The sequence below is a fragment of the Mugil cephalus genome, chromosome 9 (assembly GCF_022458985.1).
Source record: "Mugil cephalus isolate CIBA_MC_2020 chromosome 9, CIBA_Mcephalus_1.1, whole genome shotgun sequence".
NCBI classification, from domain to species: Eukaryota; Metazoa; Chordata; class Actinopteri; order Mugiliformes; family Mugilidae; genus Mugil; species Mugil cephalus.
Window position 1 is genome coordinate 16,995,499 of NC_061778.1, and position 16,771 is coordinate 17,012,269.

The 16,771-nt window shown below is 40.3% G+C and overlaps 1 protein-coding gene across 4 annotated transcripts in view; it reads left to right on the forward strand.

The window, feature by feature from the left end:
* tpst1 (tyrosylprotein sulfotransferase 1) overlaps positions 1 to 16,771 on the forward strand; it is a 37,508-nt gene that overhangs the window by 10,392 nt on the left and 10,345 nt on the right. For all 4 annotated transcript variants that reach the window (XM_047594063.1, XM_047594062.1, XM_047594066.1 and 1 more), the window contains exons 2-3: positions 3,411 to 4,446; positions 12,872 to 13,070. In XM_047594063.1, the coding sequence (XP_047450019.1) occupies positions 3,590 to 4,446; positions 12,872 to 13,070 (1,056 nt within the window). In that variant the 5' untranslated portion in view covers positions 3,411 to 3,589. The remainder of the gene's footprint in view (positions 1 to 3,410; positions 4,447 to 12,871; positions 13,071 to 16,771) is intronic.

A 16,771-nucleotide genomic window follows, 5' to 3' on the forward strand; every position in this document is an offset into this window, starting at 1 on the left:
GTTCTAAATGGGTATTTCATATGTCTGTGACAGGATGGATTTGCTTTTCTTAATCTCGTTAGCCACTCTGGTGAATAGCGGTGGCAGTGTTTGCCAGGAGTGTTTGTAAAATTCAGTGGGGAGTCCGTCCATTCTGAGAGCTTGATTATTTGACACGGTTTTAAGTGCTTTTTCATATTCTGTCCATGTTAATGAAATGTCTGAACTTTGTGCTTGGTCTTGGTCTGGTTAGTGAAGGAAATGCATGTGAGCCATTTCTTTAGCCATTTCCTGTTCATTACTATTTTTGAGTTTTTAGTTCATTTTTAAATAATGTGAAAGTCTAAATGAGTGCTCCCTCTGTTGTTACTCCGATGCTGGCCTCGTGGTCATGTAGTACTGTCACAGTTCCTTTGAATGACTCACATGTCAAATGGTTTGGTTCCACAAAAACCAATGTGGAACAGTTCGCTATGCTGTGAAAAGGTTATTAAAACTAAGTGTAGCAGTACAGCAAACCTGTTTGCCGCAGTTTACCAAAAGCATCAGTATGCAGGAAGTAAAATGTGTGTCTGTAAGTGATTGTGTTGCTAGCTCCCGACCCAGTTTTAAAACCACATCATAAAAGTGGAGTGAATTACAGACACACTGGTACTTCATATGGGGAAAAACATGACATTAATTTGAACTGTCAAAAAGTTCAAGTGAGGGTTTGTAAATATTGAAAATGGTAAGTATTAACTACCATGCGAGTAGAAAAACAAAAGATTGTGGTCCAGCTGGAGAAGGCGTTGTTTTATCCAACAGCTACAGACCTCTGGCCCTCTGGACTGTAATAGAGGTAGCGATGAATGTAATGGCCCTGTAATATTTACTAAGTCTTCTTGTTGAATATCTGTGGGACAATCCTCATCCAACGCTGCAGTCTTTGCATATTTTGCGACTTAGTCAGTGATTCCTATTAATTTTCATCCATCATATTGGGTTTCTAAGTGTGCATTTTTTTCAGGGCTGGCCAGAGATGGAAATAGTTGATTTCTGCCTTCGTCAGCAGTACAGCATGAACCTTAAATACAAAGTTTGACTCTCAAGACAGAAAATAAAAATGTCCCTAAACATAGCTGGGATCGCCATGTACATTTACATATTTTTTACATACACTACCAGTCAAAACTTTGGACACACCTTGTCATTCAATTCATTGAGAAAATGTGTCCCATCTTTTGACTGGAAGTGTACATACCACACTGCTGTTGTGTGGTTGTGTTGGGACAAAGTCACTTATGGAAACTTTCCGAATCCCAGCAAAGAAGAGACGATGCCTTGCGTCATGTGGTGGTCGGCTGTGCCCAGACAGAGATACAGCCCAACGCCTCTCATACCATGAATGGAGAGTCGGCTGCTCTGTGTTTATTGCTCTGTTTTGACGAACTGCAGCCGGCCACAGTGATGTCAGAGTCGACGCTGTGGCACTGCAGCAGAATAATACTGACAGAGCCTGGTAACCGTCATGCTCCTGTGATAGGGAATATGGGTAAACAGACAACATGACAAATATGTTGACTGGATTTCCTCTGCTGGGATTGTGTGGTTGAAACATCCAACCTCTAAGCTATAAAACAGAGTTGTCCACGACAGATGACCCATTCTCATTTGGGGCATTGCGTACACACTTCAGCGCTGATGCTGGATGACCACAGCCTTTGTACTTAGCTGCAGAATAAGGTGACAGCACCCAGATAATATGCCAAAATTACACAGAATCACTTCTGGGTAGCTCTATATTTTTATGAAGGTTGTGTGTGTGGTCCTTCCCCAAAAGACAAAATGACAGTAACAGTGTGGTAACTGTTTGGGTTGTTGATCAGAAGGTGTTGAACTTTTACCTGATAACTGTAACTCTACATAATCACAGAACGTGGCAGAATTAAGAAATGTCCTCTAACTTTAACTATTTTTTAAATCATGAATTACTTAATGTGATTCAAGTAATGATCACATATGCCATGATTTGAGCTATTCCAGGAGAAGTTGTCCAGTTCTTTCATTTATCTTGACTCCCCTTCCAGCTGCATTTTAAGTTGAGTTTTGTCATCCCTGATACTGTCACAGATATCCCTTCCCTATCAGCAGTTTTTACTACCTACGTGGCCACTCGGCTGAGTTGCAAGGAACTCACCATTTTAGGACTCCTATATTGTTGTCGAGCCATTCAAAAAGAAATTTTGCTCTAAATGTGTCTCTGTCATCCATGGCAACAGGTTCCTGTTTCTTTACTTAGTAATGGTCTTGGTTTGGTGGGAACAGTAAGTCTCAGCAGCTTTGTGAATAGGATTAGTGAATAGGAATCTCTTTCTAAGGAACCTTAGAACTGTAGTCCTATTATTTTGTGATGGTACAAAAGGCTAAATGGGCCCTGGTTTTTCCAATGCATATGAATACATTGACTGTGTTTTGTTCACCATGTGTTTTGACATCTTCGGCTTGTTTCTGCCATGATCTCTCAGATCACTGACTGTGTGGGTGCCTACGTGCTATTAAAATGCATCCCCTCATGTGTGCTGAACTGGCACTTGAGATCTAGTCTCAGTTTTGTGCTCTGTATGCATAAACATTATTTGAGGTGCTTTAAGATATTGGTACAGTTACTGCTGTTTCAGAAACACAAAAACGCTCTGTTTGTTGCTCGTGTGCTTCAAATTATGGAACATTTTGCCCTTTCTAGCAGTCATGCAAAATAGCAGTTATGTGTTTTTAAGGCATTGCTAAAAGAGGTTGTCACAAGCAAGCCATATCTGAGTGCAAGCATACATTGCCCTTAGTACAGCTAGGTACATTCATTAGACTGAAGGTTAAATGTAACGATGAATGTGCCAGCAGCGACTAAAAGCCACAGTTGCTGTATGTCCAGCACCATTAAAAATAGAGCTCTTATTGAGTAATGTGGAACAGCGAAGATTTGTTGTTCTTCATTCTCGCACTGTTGTCAGAACCAAGTCTTTCATTGAGATTTGAATTCTTGACACTAACTCACCATGACACAATATTGAGATGGAGCTCATTTATTTTTTGTGGTGGCATTATCATTGTCATACTTGTGTGAAGCAGTTTTTTGTCAGCTGTGATTTAAAGCGTGGAGCACAGTGGAACTGCACAAAAGGGCTGGCCTGACATCAAAAGGCCTGTCAAATAAACAGAATGTGGTGATCACCCTTCCTGACAACTTTCTTCTCTGGATTTACTCTGAGATGCTTTGATTTGGTTACAATAATGACACATGAATGTCTTGGTGCCTGCATCTGTGACGTGAATTATTTTTAAATCTAGGACACACAAAAAGTCTTTCATTTAGGTTCTGTTGTTAACCTTTCTTGATTAATCTTTCCTTGATGTATAATCAAATCTAACTGTGTTTTTGTGTCATAATCCAGGCCTCATGGAGCTGGGGACTCAGCACCTACTGTGCACCAGGGAGCTCGATCCATGCCTGGTTCCCAGCAAACAACCATAAAGGGTGGGAACCTTAATTACCCTTCAATTCCTCTTTCCCATCCCACCCCCTAATTTACCCCTGTGGTGAGATTGTCCTCTCGTGCCTGTGGCCTACAACATGATTGGCAAGCTGAAACAGAACTTGCTGGTGGCCTGTCTGGTCATCAGCTCAGTCACGGTCTTTTACCTGGGCCGCCACGCCATGGAGTGCCACCACCGCATTGAGGAGCGCAGCCAGCCAGGTGGATTCTTGCCGCTGTCAGCTCTGGGCGGCAGCATGCGGACCACCTTAAGGACTGGCCAGAATCTCAGCACGCCTTTTGTTTACAACAAAGACATGCCACTCGTCTTCATCGGTGGCGTGCCCCGAAGTGGGACCACGTTGATGCGAGCCATGCTGGATGCCCACCCAGAGGTGCGCTGTGGTGAAGAAACCCGTGTCATCCCGCGTATACTGGCCATGAAGCAGATGTGGAGCCGCTCGGGCCGGGAGAAGATGCGTCTGGACGAGGCTGGTGTGACAGATGAGGTGCTGGACGCCGCCATGCAGGCCTTCCTGCTGGAAATCATTGTCAAACATGGTGAACCTGCCAACTTCCTGTGCAACAAGGACCCCTTCGCACTGAAGTCGCTTTCTTACCTGGCCAAGATTTTCCCACGTGCCAAGTTTGTGCTCATGATTCGTGATGGTCGTGCTTCAGTCCACTCCATGATCTCACGGAAGGTGACCATCGCCGGCTTTGATTTGGGTAGCTACCGGGACTGCCTGACCAAGTGGAATCGGGCCATAGAAACAATGTACACTCAGTGCCTGGATGCAGCGGACAAATGCCTCCCTGTGCGCTATGAACAATTGGTCCTCCATCCTGAGAAATGGATGCGGACGCTGCTGAAATTCCTAGACATTCCTTGGAATGATGCTGTTCTCCACCACGAGGAGCTTATTGGGAAAGCTGGAGGAGTGTCCCTCTCCAAGTAAGTTTTGCCCACACTGACTCCAAACCCTGTCAATTTCTCCTGTGTTTACACTACAAATAGAGCATGGGTGAGATTGGACCTTTGTCCAATTAATGAATCATCACTGAACTTTAAGTTTAATAAACTCTTTCTATTACCACTGTGATTTTCGTTGTAGGGCTTATATGGACACAGACAGAACTCTTTCATTTTTAATAATTACATCGTAGCTTTGTTTGGTGTTTTTCAGAAAAAGAGATTTTCCATATGTAGTTGCTTCAAATTAGATAGATAATGATAGATAATGACTGAATTATCTACCTGTCATTTCTCATAGTTGTTTTAGAGCTGTATCAGTGTTGAGTACACAGTCTTAAAACAGTTTTGTTGCATCCATTGCTCTGTAGTAGTTACTGCCAGTAAGGATAGATAAGGCTACAATTAACCATCATTTATCTCTATGGTTAATTTTCAGTTCTTTTGTACACTTGACGTATTTTAACGCAGTTTCTGGAATTGTCTTTCATCTCTGTGGAAATACACAAATCCATTTATGTGGCAGCAAGTTCCACATAGGCTTTTACTCTTAATAGATACATCTCCTGCAGCCGTAGCACCATTAAATAGCTCATTGCCAATGTTATAGTTGATAAATAAACATTTTTTTTTATGTTGTAAGAAATTGTGATTCATCCCAGGCCCACAAGCTCATGTGGTAATCCAGGCCTGTCATACATTATCACATTCCCAGTGTGATAGAAATGAGCTTGGGCATGTCTATGTCTACTTAGCTTTTAAGTACTTTGCCTGAAGGAGAGAAACAATATGAATGGGCTATTAACCTTGAGAAAATTGACATGAAGGTAAGCAGTGTGTCAAGTAGTAGCGAAGTATCACTTTCTATATTATCCCCAACATGAACCTCTTGCCTGTGTCCTTTCCATGTTTTTACAAAGCCTCAAGACTTTTCATCATCATTAATTACTTGGAAATGAAACATCCTACAGCTGTACACAGCAAGGAACCTGTTTATTAGTGGACATAGCAAAACCAACAGGTTTTTCGTAATGGCGCTTCCTGGTGTCAGCGGTGTTTTGGTTTCACTGATTTGAGAGGTCGGCCTCTGGAAGCTACAGAGGAGACGCTGGAGGGCTACAACCCCATTCTTCGCCTCCGCCTGTCCCAATCCCCCACCCCTTTGCTACCACACTCTTCCTGCCACGTAGCACCAGAACACACTCCCATTTCTTCTGGAGATTGTTGCACCACATATTTTTGTTTTCTGCTTATGGAAACACTCATGTTTGGTTTTGTTTTTTTATTATAAGGCTTTGTATTCATTCCAAATGCCCCTTGCCTTTACCGCTCTATTGGTTGAGCTCATTCCATTTCCTCTGTTGTAAACAGTGGAGTTGATTTCTTTATGCCAATAGAGAATTTATAATTGACTTTATTTTCTTGCTCTTTTCCTTGTTAGATTCTTTGACTTTTTGTTGTTCTGTTCTGAATCCGTTTGACGGATAAAAAATAATTTGAAGCACAAACGGGCTGCAGGGATGGTGGTGCACAGCAGAGTTTAGCAATTATGTTCAGCTGTGGGCAAGGTTTTCAGTATTGTTTAGTGGGGCCCAGACTTCCACGTCCATGCTGTGACACTGCATTGTAATAATTGAAAAAAGGCTGTGATTTACAAAACACCCACTTTAATGGTTGTATCAGATACATTTTTTCTCAAAGATGAGTGAGGCATAACAGTTACAGCAGCATATGCTAAAATTTGATTATATTTGACTATAATCTGTTTTTTGCTATTCATAGAGCCACCATGACAATAATAAAAGTAATGCTGTCCATACTGCATGCAAAATAAGTACTGCGTTTGTTGCTTTTACAAAATTAATGAATATACTGTTTACTAGAACAATTCTGAATGATTTAAAATTGAAGTAAAACTTTTTTGGTCTAACAGTCTAAAGAAGAATAACGAAAGGCATTTATTTAAATCTGAAGTGATATAAATCATTTCCTTTTTTTTTTTTTTGTCTGCTAAGTAAAGTTGACCTCTTTTTAAACACTTTCGTAAAATGCAAATGTCAAGTCTTGCACAAGAGGCCAGGTTCACTTACCACTGGTGTAGAGGATCACTAGTATAACCAAGTTTCGCAATCTGTTTTGAAAAAGGCATCAAGGAAACTCAACAGATATGAAGATCGAACACAGATAGCAGCTTATTTCAACAGACGACTACAGCACTGAATAATTCATCCCTATAGAAGAATGTTATTATCCAGTCCTCCAGTGATTTCAGAGCACTGGGAATCTGTCTCAAGGACTCCGCTGCACCAGTGATGACCACATCAACTAACTTGTTATGACAGAAGGAATGTCCTCTTCCCCTAATCCACACTACATAAAAAATAGTTTGATAAGAGTCATAATAAATGTGTCCATATTACCAGCATCCAGACAATAATGCTTAAGCATATTGAAATATTTGATCAGTGTGTCAATGCACAGCCAAGTCTTATAATCCATAAATTGACCTATAACCTGAAGTAAATGCTGATGTGTCCTACTTTTGTGACTATAGATGAGGTCATGAAGAAAAGAGGGAGGTGAGAAAATGAGATGAGGCAACCAGAGCCAAATCCACAATAACCACAAATCTTGGAAAACCCTGGATTTAAAGGAATGTATGTCCTACTGAGCATGCTGGGCTCATTTGTTTTAATGATGTCATCCCTTTTCATTACTTTTACAGCAGCTCCGTCTTTGAGTCCAGCTGTAGCTTGTCACGGCTGAATGTTTAAACAGTCACACTATAGAATTATTCTCCTCCGTGTTGATTGATTGGTGTGAGAAGAAATGTAGCATTCAGTGTGTGGCAAGTTTGCATGAAGTAATTGTAGTAGTTTTATAGTTGGCACATGACTTGGGTGATACTCTAAGATCCTACTGCATACTGCACGTATGATTAGGGTCTACCTACAAATATGTCAAACATGATGTCAAGCAAACCTCGTAAATCCCCTGTATAATTTTCTCTACCAAACCACAAAACCTCATCTTGAGATGCTTTCAAGCGAGGTTGGGGTTTAAGCTGAGATACCATGGATACTCTCAAGTGCTCTTCAGCTGTGCTACTGCATCAATGGACTGCTTCAACTCAATGGCAAGGACCCTTGAGGTTTCTTAAGAAGGCCACAATGCCCTTGTCTCTCATAACACTTCCGTTAGTAGTTGTGTCCAGACAATGGAAAATCATCTCCACTGGTTCTGTTTGATTAAATCAGGGACTCAGCGTTTAACATTTTTTCTGAGGACCATCAAAAGACACTTGAAATGGAAATACAGCATGAGGCAAAATGGACAAAATGTCCACACAGAGGAGGCGGTTGATAAGAGCCTTTTGGGATCCAGATGCAGATCTGTGGTCATTTAGTGCACACGTCACCCCACCGCAAATTGATTTTCTATTAACTATTAATGAATGGGGACCTGAACCAGAGCCCTGAAGATAAGCGTAGAGACACTGATTTGTGTTGTCGATGGTTAACAGGCACAGTTGGTCACAAATGTCAGGTACCTCAGTGCTTTCCAGGGCAAAAAATTATATTTTGTTGGATTCTCTTGACATCTCCATGTTTCATTCTTTTAAACACTGGACCTCATGGATGAACAGGTACACCATGCATTCAGTCTAGACTTGGAGGAGCTTGAAAGATAGAAATTTTAATGGAACAGGCAGCTGAGAGTATATGAAGTATAAAAAGTCATGATATAAGTGAAAAAATATTGTTGGAAAAATTACATGTCATACATAAAGTGAATATCATAATTAACTAAAAACTAGAGCAAACAGGAGAAAACTAGATTGTCACAGGTTTTATTTTGCATCAGAAAATCACTTTTTGACTAACTGTCAAAAGACAAATAAGTTTTGAGGAAGACGTCTTCTGTTACAGGTTTTAGTCAAGCGTCATACCTTTCTCCTAAATGGGTTTTGATATAGTGGTGGAAAATGAGGCCTGCTAAATGCGTAGCCTTCAGGGCTGCACAACTATGTTTTACCATTACAAACATTTTGCCCCACCTCCTATCAAGTACTTTACCCACAGTGCATTAAAGTCAACCCCCATGACACCTGGGAGAAAATGCCTCTTACCCACTGCAACCACCAGCTCTTCTGTTCACCACCATCTCACAGCGCTGGGTCTCTATCTACATGAAAATCTCAATCAGTGGGCAGCCAGGCCCCAGAGCGGGACCTTGCCTCAGCATTAACATCAATTACCTGACCTTGATTTAGTGGGGGCCCTGCCCATCTGAGAGACTTGCTCCATTACTTATCCCAGAACAGGGAGCCATTTCATCCCTCTTCTCTAACTCTCCATCCTTTTTGCGATCTCAGTGTCTCTATCCGATTCTCCCTTATCAGCCTTGGGTGATACAGAACACCACCTTGGGTAAAGGAGGGCTAGCAATGAATAATTGACAAGCTGGAGGCCATTAAGAGCATCAGCCTGAAGGGAAGTGGTCATGTGACAGGCGGAAAGGTTGTTTTTTTTTTTTTTTTTTTGGTCCCATCTCATTTAAAGCCGACAAGAGGAGTTGGCATGTGTCGCTCGTTTATCAGTGTGAGTACAAAAGATTTAAGATTGCTATCAAACTAATGGGATATTTAAACCCATCTCTCTCGTTACTCTATCTGTGTCTGACCTTTGGCCTTAGACTTGCTATATAATATACATGCTATAAATGTCAAAACATTTACTGTAAATTGCAACAGAAAGAGATCATTTTTGAAAAGTTCGACATGTCATTGACACCATGTGTTATTAATAAGGCTGCAACAACTCATCGAAGTAAATGCGTTGATTTGTGGGGAATATTTCGCGGCATTGCAATTTTTATTGTAAAAGCCCTTATGTAATCCCAATAGAAGAAGACAGTCAGTTTGGTCTGATAGCAGATACTAGTTCCAGTTCATGTACAAGTTGTAAGTGGGTTGTTTCTGCACACATAGACTCCTGAAGCTAAAGGATGTCAATTATTACATTATACTTCAAATGGGTGTTAATAACCTTTAGCAGTGGTTATTCTCACAGCATGAAGGTACTTGGTTGGGCGAAAAAAAATTGGTAATCCAGAAAGTAATGGGTAGGTTAATTAATTGGAAAAAGAAATCCAATTTCTCATTTCATTTAACAATAGTTATTAATGGCATGAAGCCCTGTATGCACTGGTCTTAAGCTAATCTGAAGGCCACATGAAGTTTGGAGGTCTGTAGTGAATGACTTAACAGAAAGTTGGTGACCTCTTTGCACTGTGTGCCTCAGCATCCACTGACCCCACTCTATGTTTACAATATTACATTTTTTTTCAATGAATTCATTAATTGCAAAATTCTCCAGAGTTCAAGCTGACTCACTTTGCCTAAAGCAAAGTGAGTCAGCTTGAACTCTGGGGCATTATAAGTCTAAAACTGCATTTTCATGTCAGTGGAGCTGGAACCGGACAGTGTTTGTACCTTTGTTGACGTTTTGATTGTTTTTCCGTATCAGATGCTAATGTTAGCGATAAAAAATGTGTTACCCATCAGGGCTCGTGTGTTTCACAGTTCACTAACAGCATGCAGTCATTCCATTTACTTGTTTTTGGCTGTAAATCTGGCGCTACTTTGACTTTGGCCTAATGAGTAAGCTTCGATTGAGGGGGACAATTGGCCTATGAACACAAAATCAAATTATAAACTCATCGGTCATAACTTGTTTTGGCTATTTTTGACATATTAAAATTAAACATTTCCTGTTTGAGACCTCCGGAGTCACAACTTTTACTCTTAGGGTGTGTAACAGTTGCTATTATTTTGACTAATGAGTCTTTTCAGGTTGTTTAGTTTTCAGGATTTCTTGCCAGAAGTGTCAAGTATTCGGATGTTTATGTATTGTTTATGTTATTTATGAGAATCTGTTTTCCAGGCTCTTATAATTTCTCAATGCCTTGACGTGACTTCCAGTTTCTTGATATATTGCATGTTGTGTTGGTGTGTATGGTGGAGACCTCCTCTTCTGTCTATAAGGTTGGCTGCATCTAACCTGATGGAGACGCTTAGCTGCTCACCACGCTCCATCTTTATCAGTTTATAGTCTACGTCAACACTTAGCAGCCTCTTGGGCTTCAATGAAGGTACCTAAAGTGATTCCCTACCCATTTGCTGCAGAGTGGATGTTTGGATCATGGCCCGACTCTCAGAAACAATCTCTACCATCCTCTTGAGATGACAAAACCAGCTCACTCTATTAATCATGCAGGAGACTATACCCGTACAGTGTAAAGATTCAATTGTAAAGTAAATGGATTAGAGGGAAGTGAATTGCTGCATTGAAGTATAGAGTCAGACAGGAAACATAGGATTGGAGAAGCTGGACTCTAAATGGTAAATAGGTGTGCGTGGGAGAAGAGTTGCATGAAAAAACTAATAGCAGCTGTGGGGATGAAAAGAAGTGGATTTTTGGTTTCAGAGCAACATAAGAGCTTTTTGCTTCAGCAAGAGTGATATGTTCTTCACACAAGTTGCCTGGGGAAAATCAAAAAATCTGAGTGGATTTTGGAACTCAGTCGTATTATGTAACAAAAAATGAAAGGTACTGAGTGGCCTCTTACTGCCTTCTTATAATCCTGAATTTTAACATGCCACTGTTGTAAACTGTGTTTAGTTTTACTGAAAAGTAGGAGGTACTGTCAATTTATTTCTACAGAAAAAAATACATCCAAATACATACATACATAAATAAATCAATCAAGAATAGCTTTAAGAGGAATGTTTTCTTTACATTCAAAATCCATTATAATATTTACAGATGTATCAAACCAAACTAATGAACAAACAATCTGAAAACCAAAAGATGTGAAGACCTCCAAGCAAACAGTTGGCTTGGTTTTCTGGTGCCGTGCTGCTGGTGAACATCTGTGGACAAGTGTGCCCAGGTGCTTCTGCTGGTCGAGTTGTGTGTTACCATGTTTCGTCTTTGCTTTGTAGAATTAGGCTTAGTTTTGTGGTTTGGTAATTAGGCTAGGTCTTAAATGCACACTCAGCTGATTTTATCTTTATTATGCTTTTTAAGGAATACTGATTGGGACCGGTATAAATGGAAGACATACCAGACTTATTACCCAAGTTGTTCCTGTTTTCAATAAAGAGCCACTCACTTCACTGGTTTTACAACATTGTATGACCTTAATTCCCCCATGTTGGAGTTGGAAAATAGATATCACCCTTTTTACGTTATGTCCAGTCTGTTGATTTTGAACTTTCCACAGCCAGAGTCCGATTAAGTCTACCTGTGGAAAAGCAAAGCTTTCAAATGCTTTACCCAGTCTACGTTTCACTATTTCTTGCTTTTAAAATGTGTGTGTGCTTGTGTGTGTATATATATATATATATATATATATATATATATATATAGATATATATATATATATATATATATATAAAATACACACACACACACACACACACACACACACTGTATATATCTGAGATTTGGATGCTTAGGAAAAAGTGCTAGAATTTTTTTAACATTTTCTGACATGTTCAAAGCAACACAGGCAAATTAATCAGTTGTGATATGATTGTTATAGGCTTACATGAACTACTTGCCAAAGTGTCCTTAAGCAAGACCCTGAATCCCCTGGACTGTGGTGATCTCATCTTCATAGAGTCAATATCCTAATTTTCCTGGTTTGTCAGGATGGTAAACTTTGCTGCTTCCAGAAAACAAATTCTCCAATCCCTCTACCAGTTGAATATTTAATTTCAGACAATGAATAATTTACCCGTGTTTGACATAATGGAGGGAGAAAACTATAAACAGCAAAGGTTGAACTTTCGCTACCAAGCTATTATCCAGCTATTCGGTTTGTGGTGACAGTTTACAGCTCAACAAACCAGAAGCCCTACGCATGTGCAGAGTTTGGCTATTGTTTGAGGCAGACGGGTCACAGATGATAAATCATATGAAATGTGACGTGATAACTGAACTGATAGAGTGAGAGGTCATTTATTCAGCTTGCTTAATGGGGACCTGCTGAGAGACGGAGGCTGGGAAGCCATCTTTAATAGTCTTTCATGATCCAATTACAGCCAATTAGATGCTTGCAGTGAACTGAACTGAAAGATGGACTTGTCTGTTGTAACCTGGGCCATATGGGGACATGATGAGCTAGGAATACATGTGATTTGTTCATTTAGATAATGACCAACACTTGAATCTTTGTCACAGATTAAACAACTCAGTGCTAGACTGAAATACTTGAGATGAAAATCTGGGTTAATTCATTACATATGCTTTAACAACCTAGAAAAAATGTGTAATAGATGAAGAAATATTCTTGTTCTATTTGCAGCTAAAACCCACACTTTTTTTCCATGTCTTGTTAGGGTGGAGAGATCCACAGACCAGGTCATCAAGCCAGTCAATGTGGAGGCTTTGTCCAAGTGGGTTGGGAAGATCCCAGCTGACGTGGTGAAGGACATGGCTGTCATCGCTCCCATGCTCTCCAGGCTGGGATACGACCCACACGCCAACCCTCCCAACTACGGTCGTCCAGACCCCAAAGTATTAGACAACACCAGAAGGGTGAGTACTTAGCATATTTATATTGGTACTTTCTGGTACTTTTGCTAATAACATCATTTACTCACAGTTTTGGAGTTGTGTTGCTTTTGTGCTGGACATTTGTATTGTATTGACAAAGCTATAGCCAGCGATAGGTTAGTTTAGCTTCATACAAAGAAAGGAACCCTGAAAATTAATTAGTCAGGACAGTAGTCCAGTTTTTTTTATTCATAATAGTTAAACAAGACAGCGTATATTTATTAGTGAGCTTTAGAGATTAAACAGATAAAGGTTTTCAGACATTGTGCTAAATTAAACTAACTACCACCATGAGATAACTCACAACAAGGTCTTCCTTATAAAAAGTTTTACTGTGACTAGGAGCAAGATCCAGATACTGAACCAGCAACCTTACTTTAATTAATGGCTGATCTGCTGTTAATGCTACATTATCCTTATATAGCTGCATCATCTACTTTGTTGTTGTGCTGGTGCCTTTGCCAGTTGCCTATCCCTCCTCATATCTCGGCTATTTTTGGAGAAGAATATGTTTTATTAAATCCTTTTTTTCTGAGGCTGAGCTATTGGGCGACATGCTCTGCTGCCATACACGTTGTGTTGCATACTGTGCATCTGGCAAGAGGACATGACTTGTTTTTATCTCTCAAGGTCTGTGGAGGCTGAGGTTTCAAGGTCTCTTTGGTATTTCTAATATCTAATTGAATTGAATCGGGCTATAAAGGAGGCTCTGACATCAAGAATGGAATTATGATATCACTGTAAATCATCAAGACCACCAGAAAGAAGAAAAAGATAAGTTTGTGCACTGTTCCTGTTTAGAATGTAGCGTGTGTAGTTTCCATTAGTGTGAAATTCTTTCCAGTAGTGATTGATGTTCAGTCCTGAGCTGTTTACTGCTGGTAGAATGTAAGTTAATTTAAGGTACTGGATTATATTCAATGCTGAAATGAAGTTTAAAAAAGAAAATGGTATCCATTGAAGTGCTGTTCAGTTGAGATGAGGACATCATTGTCAAAACAGACTGAAGAATGTCTGCCCATTGACTGTTGGTGTGTTTTTCCAAGACTAACCCCTCCCCTGTTCATCTGCTGTCCAAACATTTCTGGCTGAGTTGTTGCTCCCAAGCACAAAGCGTGGAACTCTTTCCAGGTATCAGGGTATTTTGCTGAACCATCTCATCTGTTCTGCCTTGGGGGCTGTAATTGTCCGTGTCACGTACTTGTTTATTTCTTCAAACAAACATGAAATGCAAGACATCTGTGTTATGAAGTGTTATTCATTGGAAAGTGTCATGTCTTCAATTTTACCTTGAATTGAAGCTGGTCTAAATCTGTGTCTTAGTGACTCTGATTACTTCATGGTAGCTCTGTGCATATGGACCCCGCGTACATTATCTGGCCAAAGGTATGTGGACACATTTTTCACATTTGCCTGGAAACTCCTGGAAACAGACAGCATGGTTTCTCTTAATCTCAGTGCTTCACGATATTTTAGACAGTAACATTATGGCAGCAGTTTGAAAGGGACCCATTTCAATTTTATTGTGATTGTGCACGAAGCTCATAGAATAGCCTCTCTAGGGTTGGATTAAAAAAAAAAAAGAACTTTTCCAATTCACCCACTTGAATGATTCCAATGGCGTCTTAAGGTTTATAATTGTCAAATGTTACTCTGTCTCACCTGAATCAAGGTCTTGGCACAGGTTGTAAGTGGGTGGTCTCAACACCAGAGCTTGTGCCTTACGTTTGTTAAGTTCTGTTTTTCTGTGTTGCAAACAAGAGATCTTCTCTCGATGATGCTTTAACAAAGCATCCGCGCCGTTTCCTGGCACCTTCCGTTCTTCCAAGGAAATGTCTCTGTGGTCTCATAAAGCAGTGGTTTGTACATCAGCAGAAAGGCTCAACACCCAAGGGCGAGGATCTGCACACTCAGTGAAACCTAAATAGCCAAGGCAGAGCGGAGCGTTAGCAGTGTGGGGAGTGGCTGTAGCAGAAGACGGGCATCAGCCACATCAGAATGCTTTTGAGTTGTGTAAAATTTACCATGACCTCGACGATGTGAGTTTGACTGGTGGATATCCGCACAACAGCGGGTTTAAAAGCAGATGTAACCCTATATGGTTTTAGTTTTTCTCTGTGGAAAGGTTTGGGGCTATTCTGATAGTGCTCGTTGCACCAAGAATAAAGTTGGCGCAATTAGTCATGTCACGAAGAGTGACTCGAATGGAAAACATTTGGAGTGGATGTTATGTGACTGGGAACACATTTTTTCGATCATTTGCATTTTCATTAGAATAAAGTGGAAAACAGAAATGGAAACTACAGACAAGGTTGCAAACTTCTCCTCCCATTGTTTAAGTAAGATTTAAAATTAAGAGTGCATGTAACCTGTTTTAATTGCTGTTTAATTGTTGTCACTGTGAAGTGCATGTGTTTTCTGTATGCTCTGAAACAAATGAAAAAAACAGATGTGCACACTAAATGGTGAAAACCATTATTCAGAGGTAGAGATGTCGGCTGAATCAGTTGCTCCCATTGGTTGTTGCATCACTCTTCAGATTCCTTGAGCTTTTTTCACATATCATCACTAAAACTTGCCAGATTTTATTAAAATTTCACGGCCTCTTGTTGCCACACTACTGCTAGGTTTATTCCCATCCCTCAGCTGTGTGACTGTAAGTCTTGCATATTTGTCTTGTGTGTTCAGAGAGATTTCGTTTTGGATCTATAACTTTAATGTATTTGGCCCCAGGACTGCAGTCATTGCAAACAGCTGTTGTTGATTCAACAGCTCCATTGTGTTAAAGTCAACTCTTCCAAAAGTCACTATGACTCATTGTAAGATGAGTACAAAGACGTTTGTTGAGCTGAAGCGTTGAGCTGCTCCTTTAGAGCAGGGACTTGCCAAGACCGCCATATGTCAGTGTTACGGTCAGATACTGTGTCTTCATGCAGTTCAGCGTTTGTGTTGTACATGTGAAGGCTCATCAGACGTGTGTTTGTGGTCTTGTTTACATAGTTTAGATGCAGTAATGATCCATGGCTTTGTGTGCTGGCTCCTAGTCTGTGTCTGCTCTCTGAAATAGTTAACACTGTGTACATCTGCACATTAGCACTGTGATTCTCCTTTATCACTGCCAGCTGCAGGGTCATATTAATGTTTATTTGCCCCCCTTCCTTTCCGGGCTGGAGATCTTGCTGAGGAGAATCTCCTACCAGCCAACATTCCCAGAGCTGCACAATCTAGTTCAGATGAGGAGCGTCTGCAGCCTCTGTTGTCGTTATAATATTGACTGGAATGCATATGCAGCATATGTGGAGGGAGCAGCATTAGGATTCATTGGTATTCATTTCCAGCCTTGTCTGGTCATGACCCCTACTTTTTAACTTTGTTGATGTAAAGTAGGTTCAGAGCTGGAAAACTACACAGCCAACTAAAATATGGGAAAAAGATTTGTTCCATATGAATTCTTTATGGCTTTACATAATCATATAAAAACAGAAATGATTTTATATGTTATACTGTTTGATCGGATGACTGTGTGTGTGTGTGTGGATTAAGAAACAATTACATTTAGTATCAATAGAATAATGGTCCGGTGTTTGTGGTCTGCACGTATGAGGCTATGCTTCAGGCCTCCTTTTCCTTGGTTGTGTGGTCTTCCTAGATTTGCAGCAGAAAACTTTTTAATTTAATGCTAA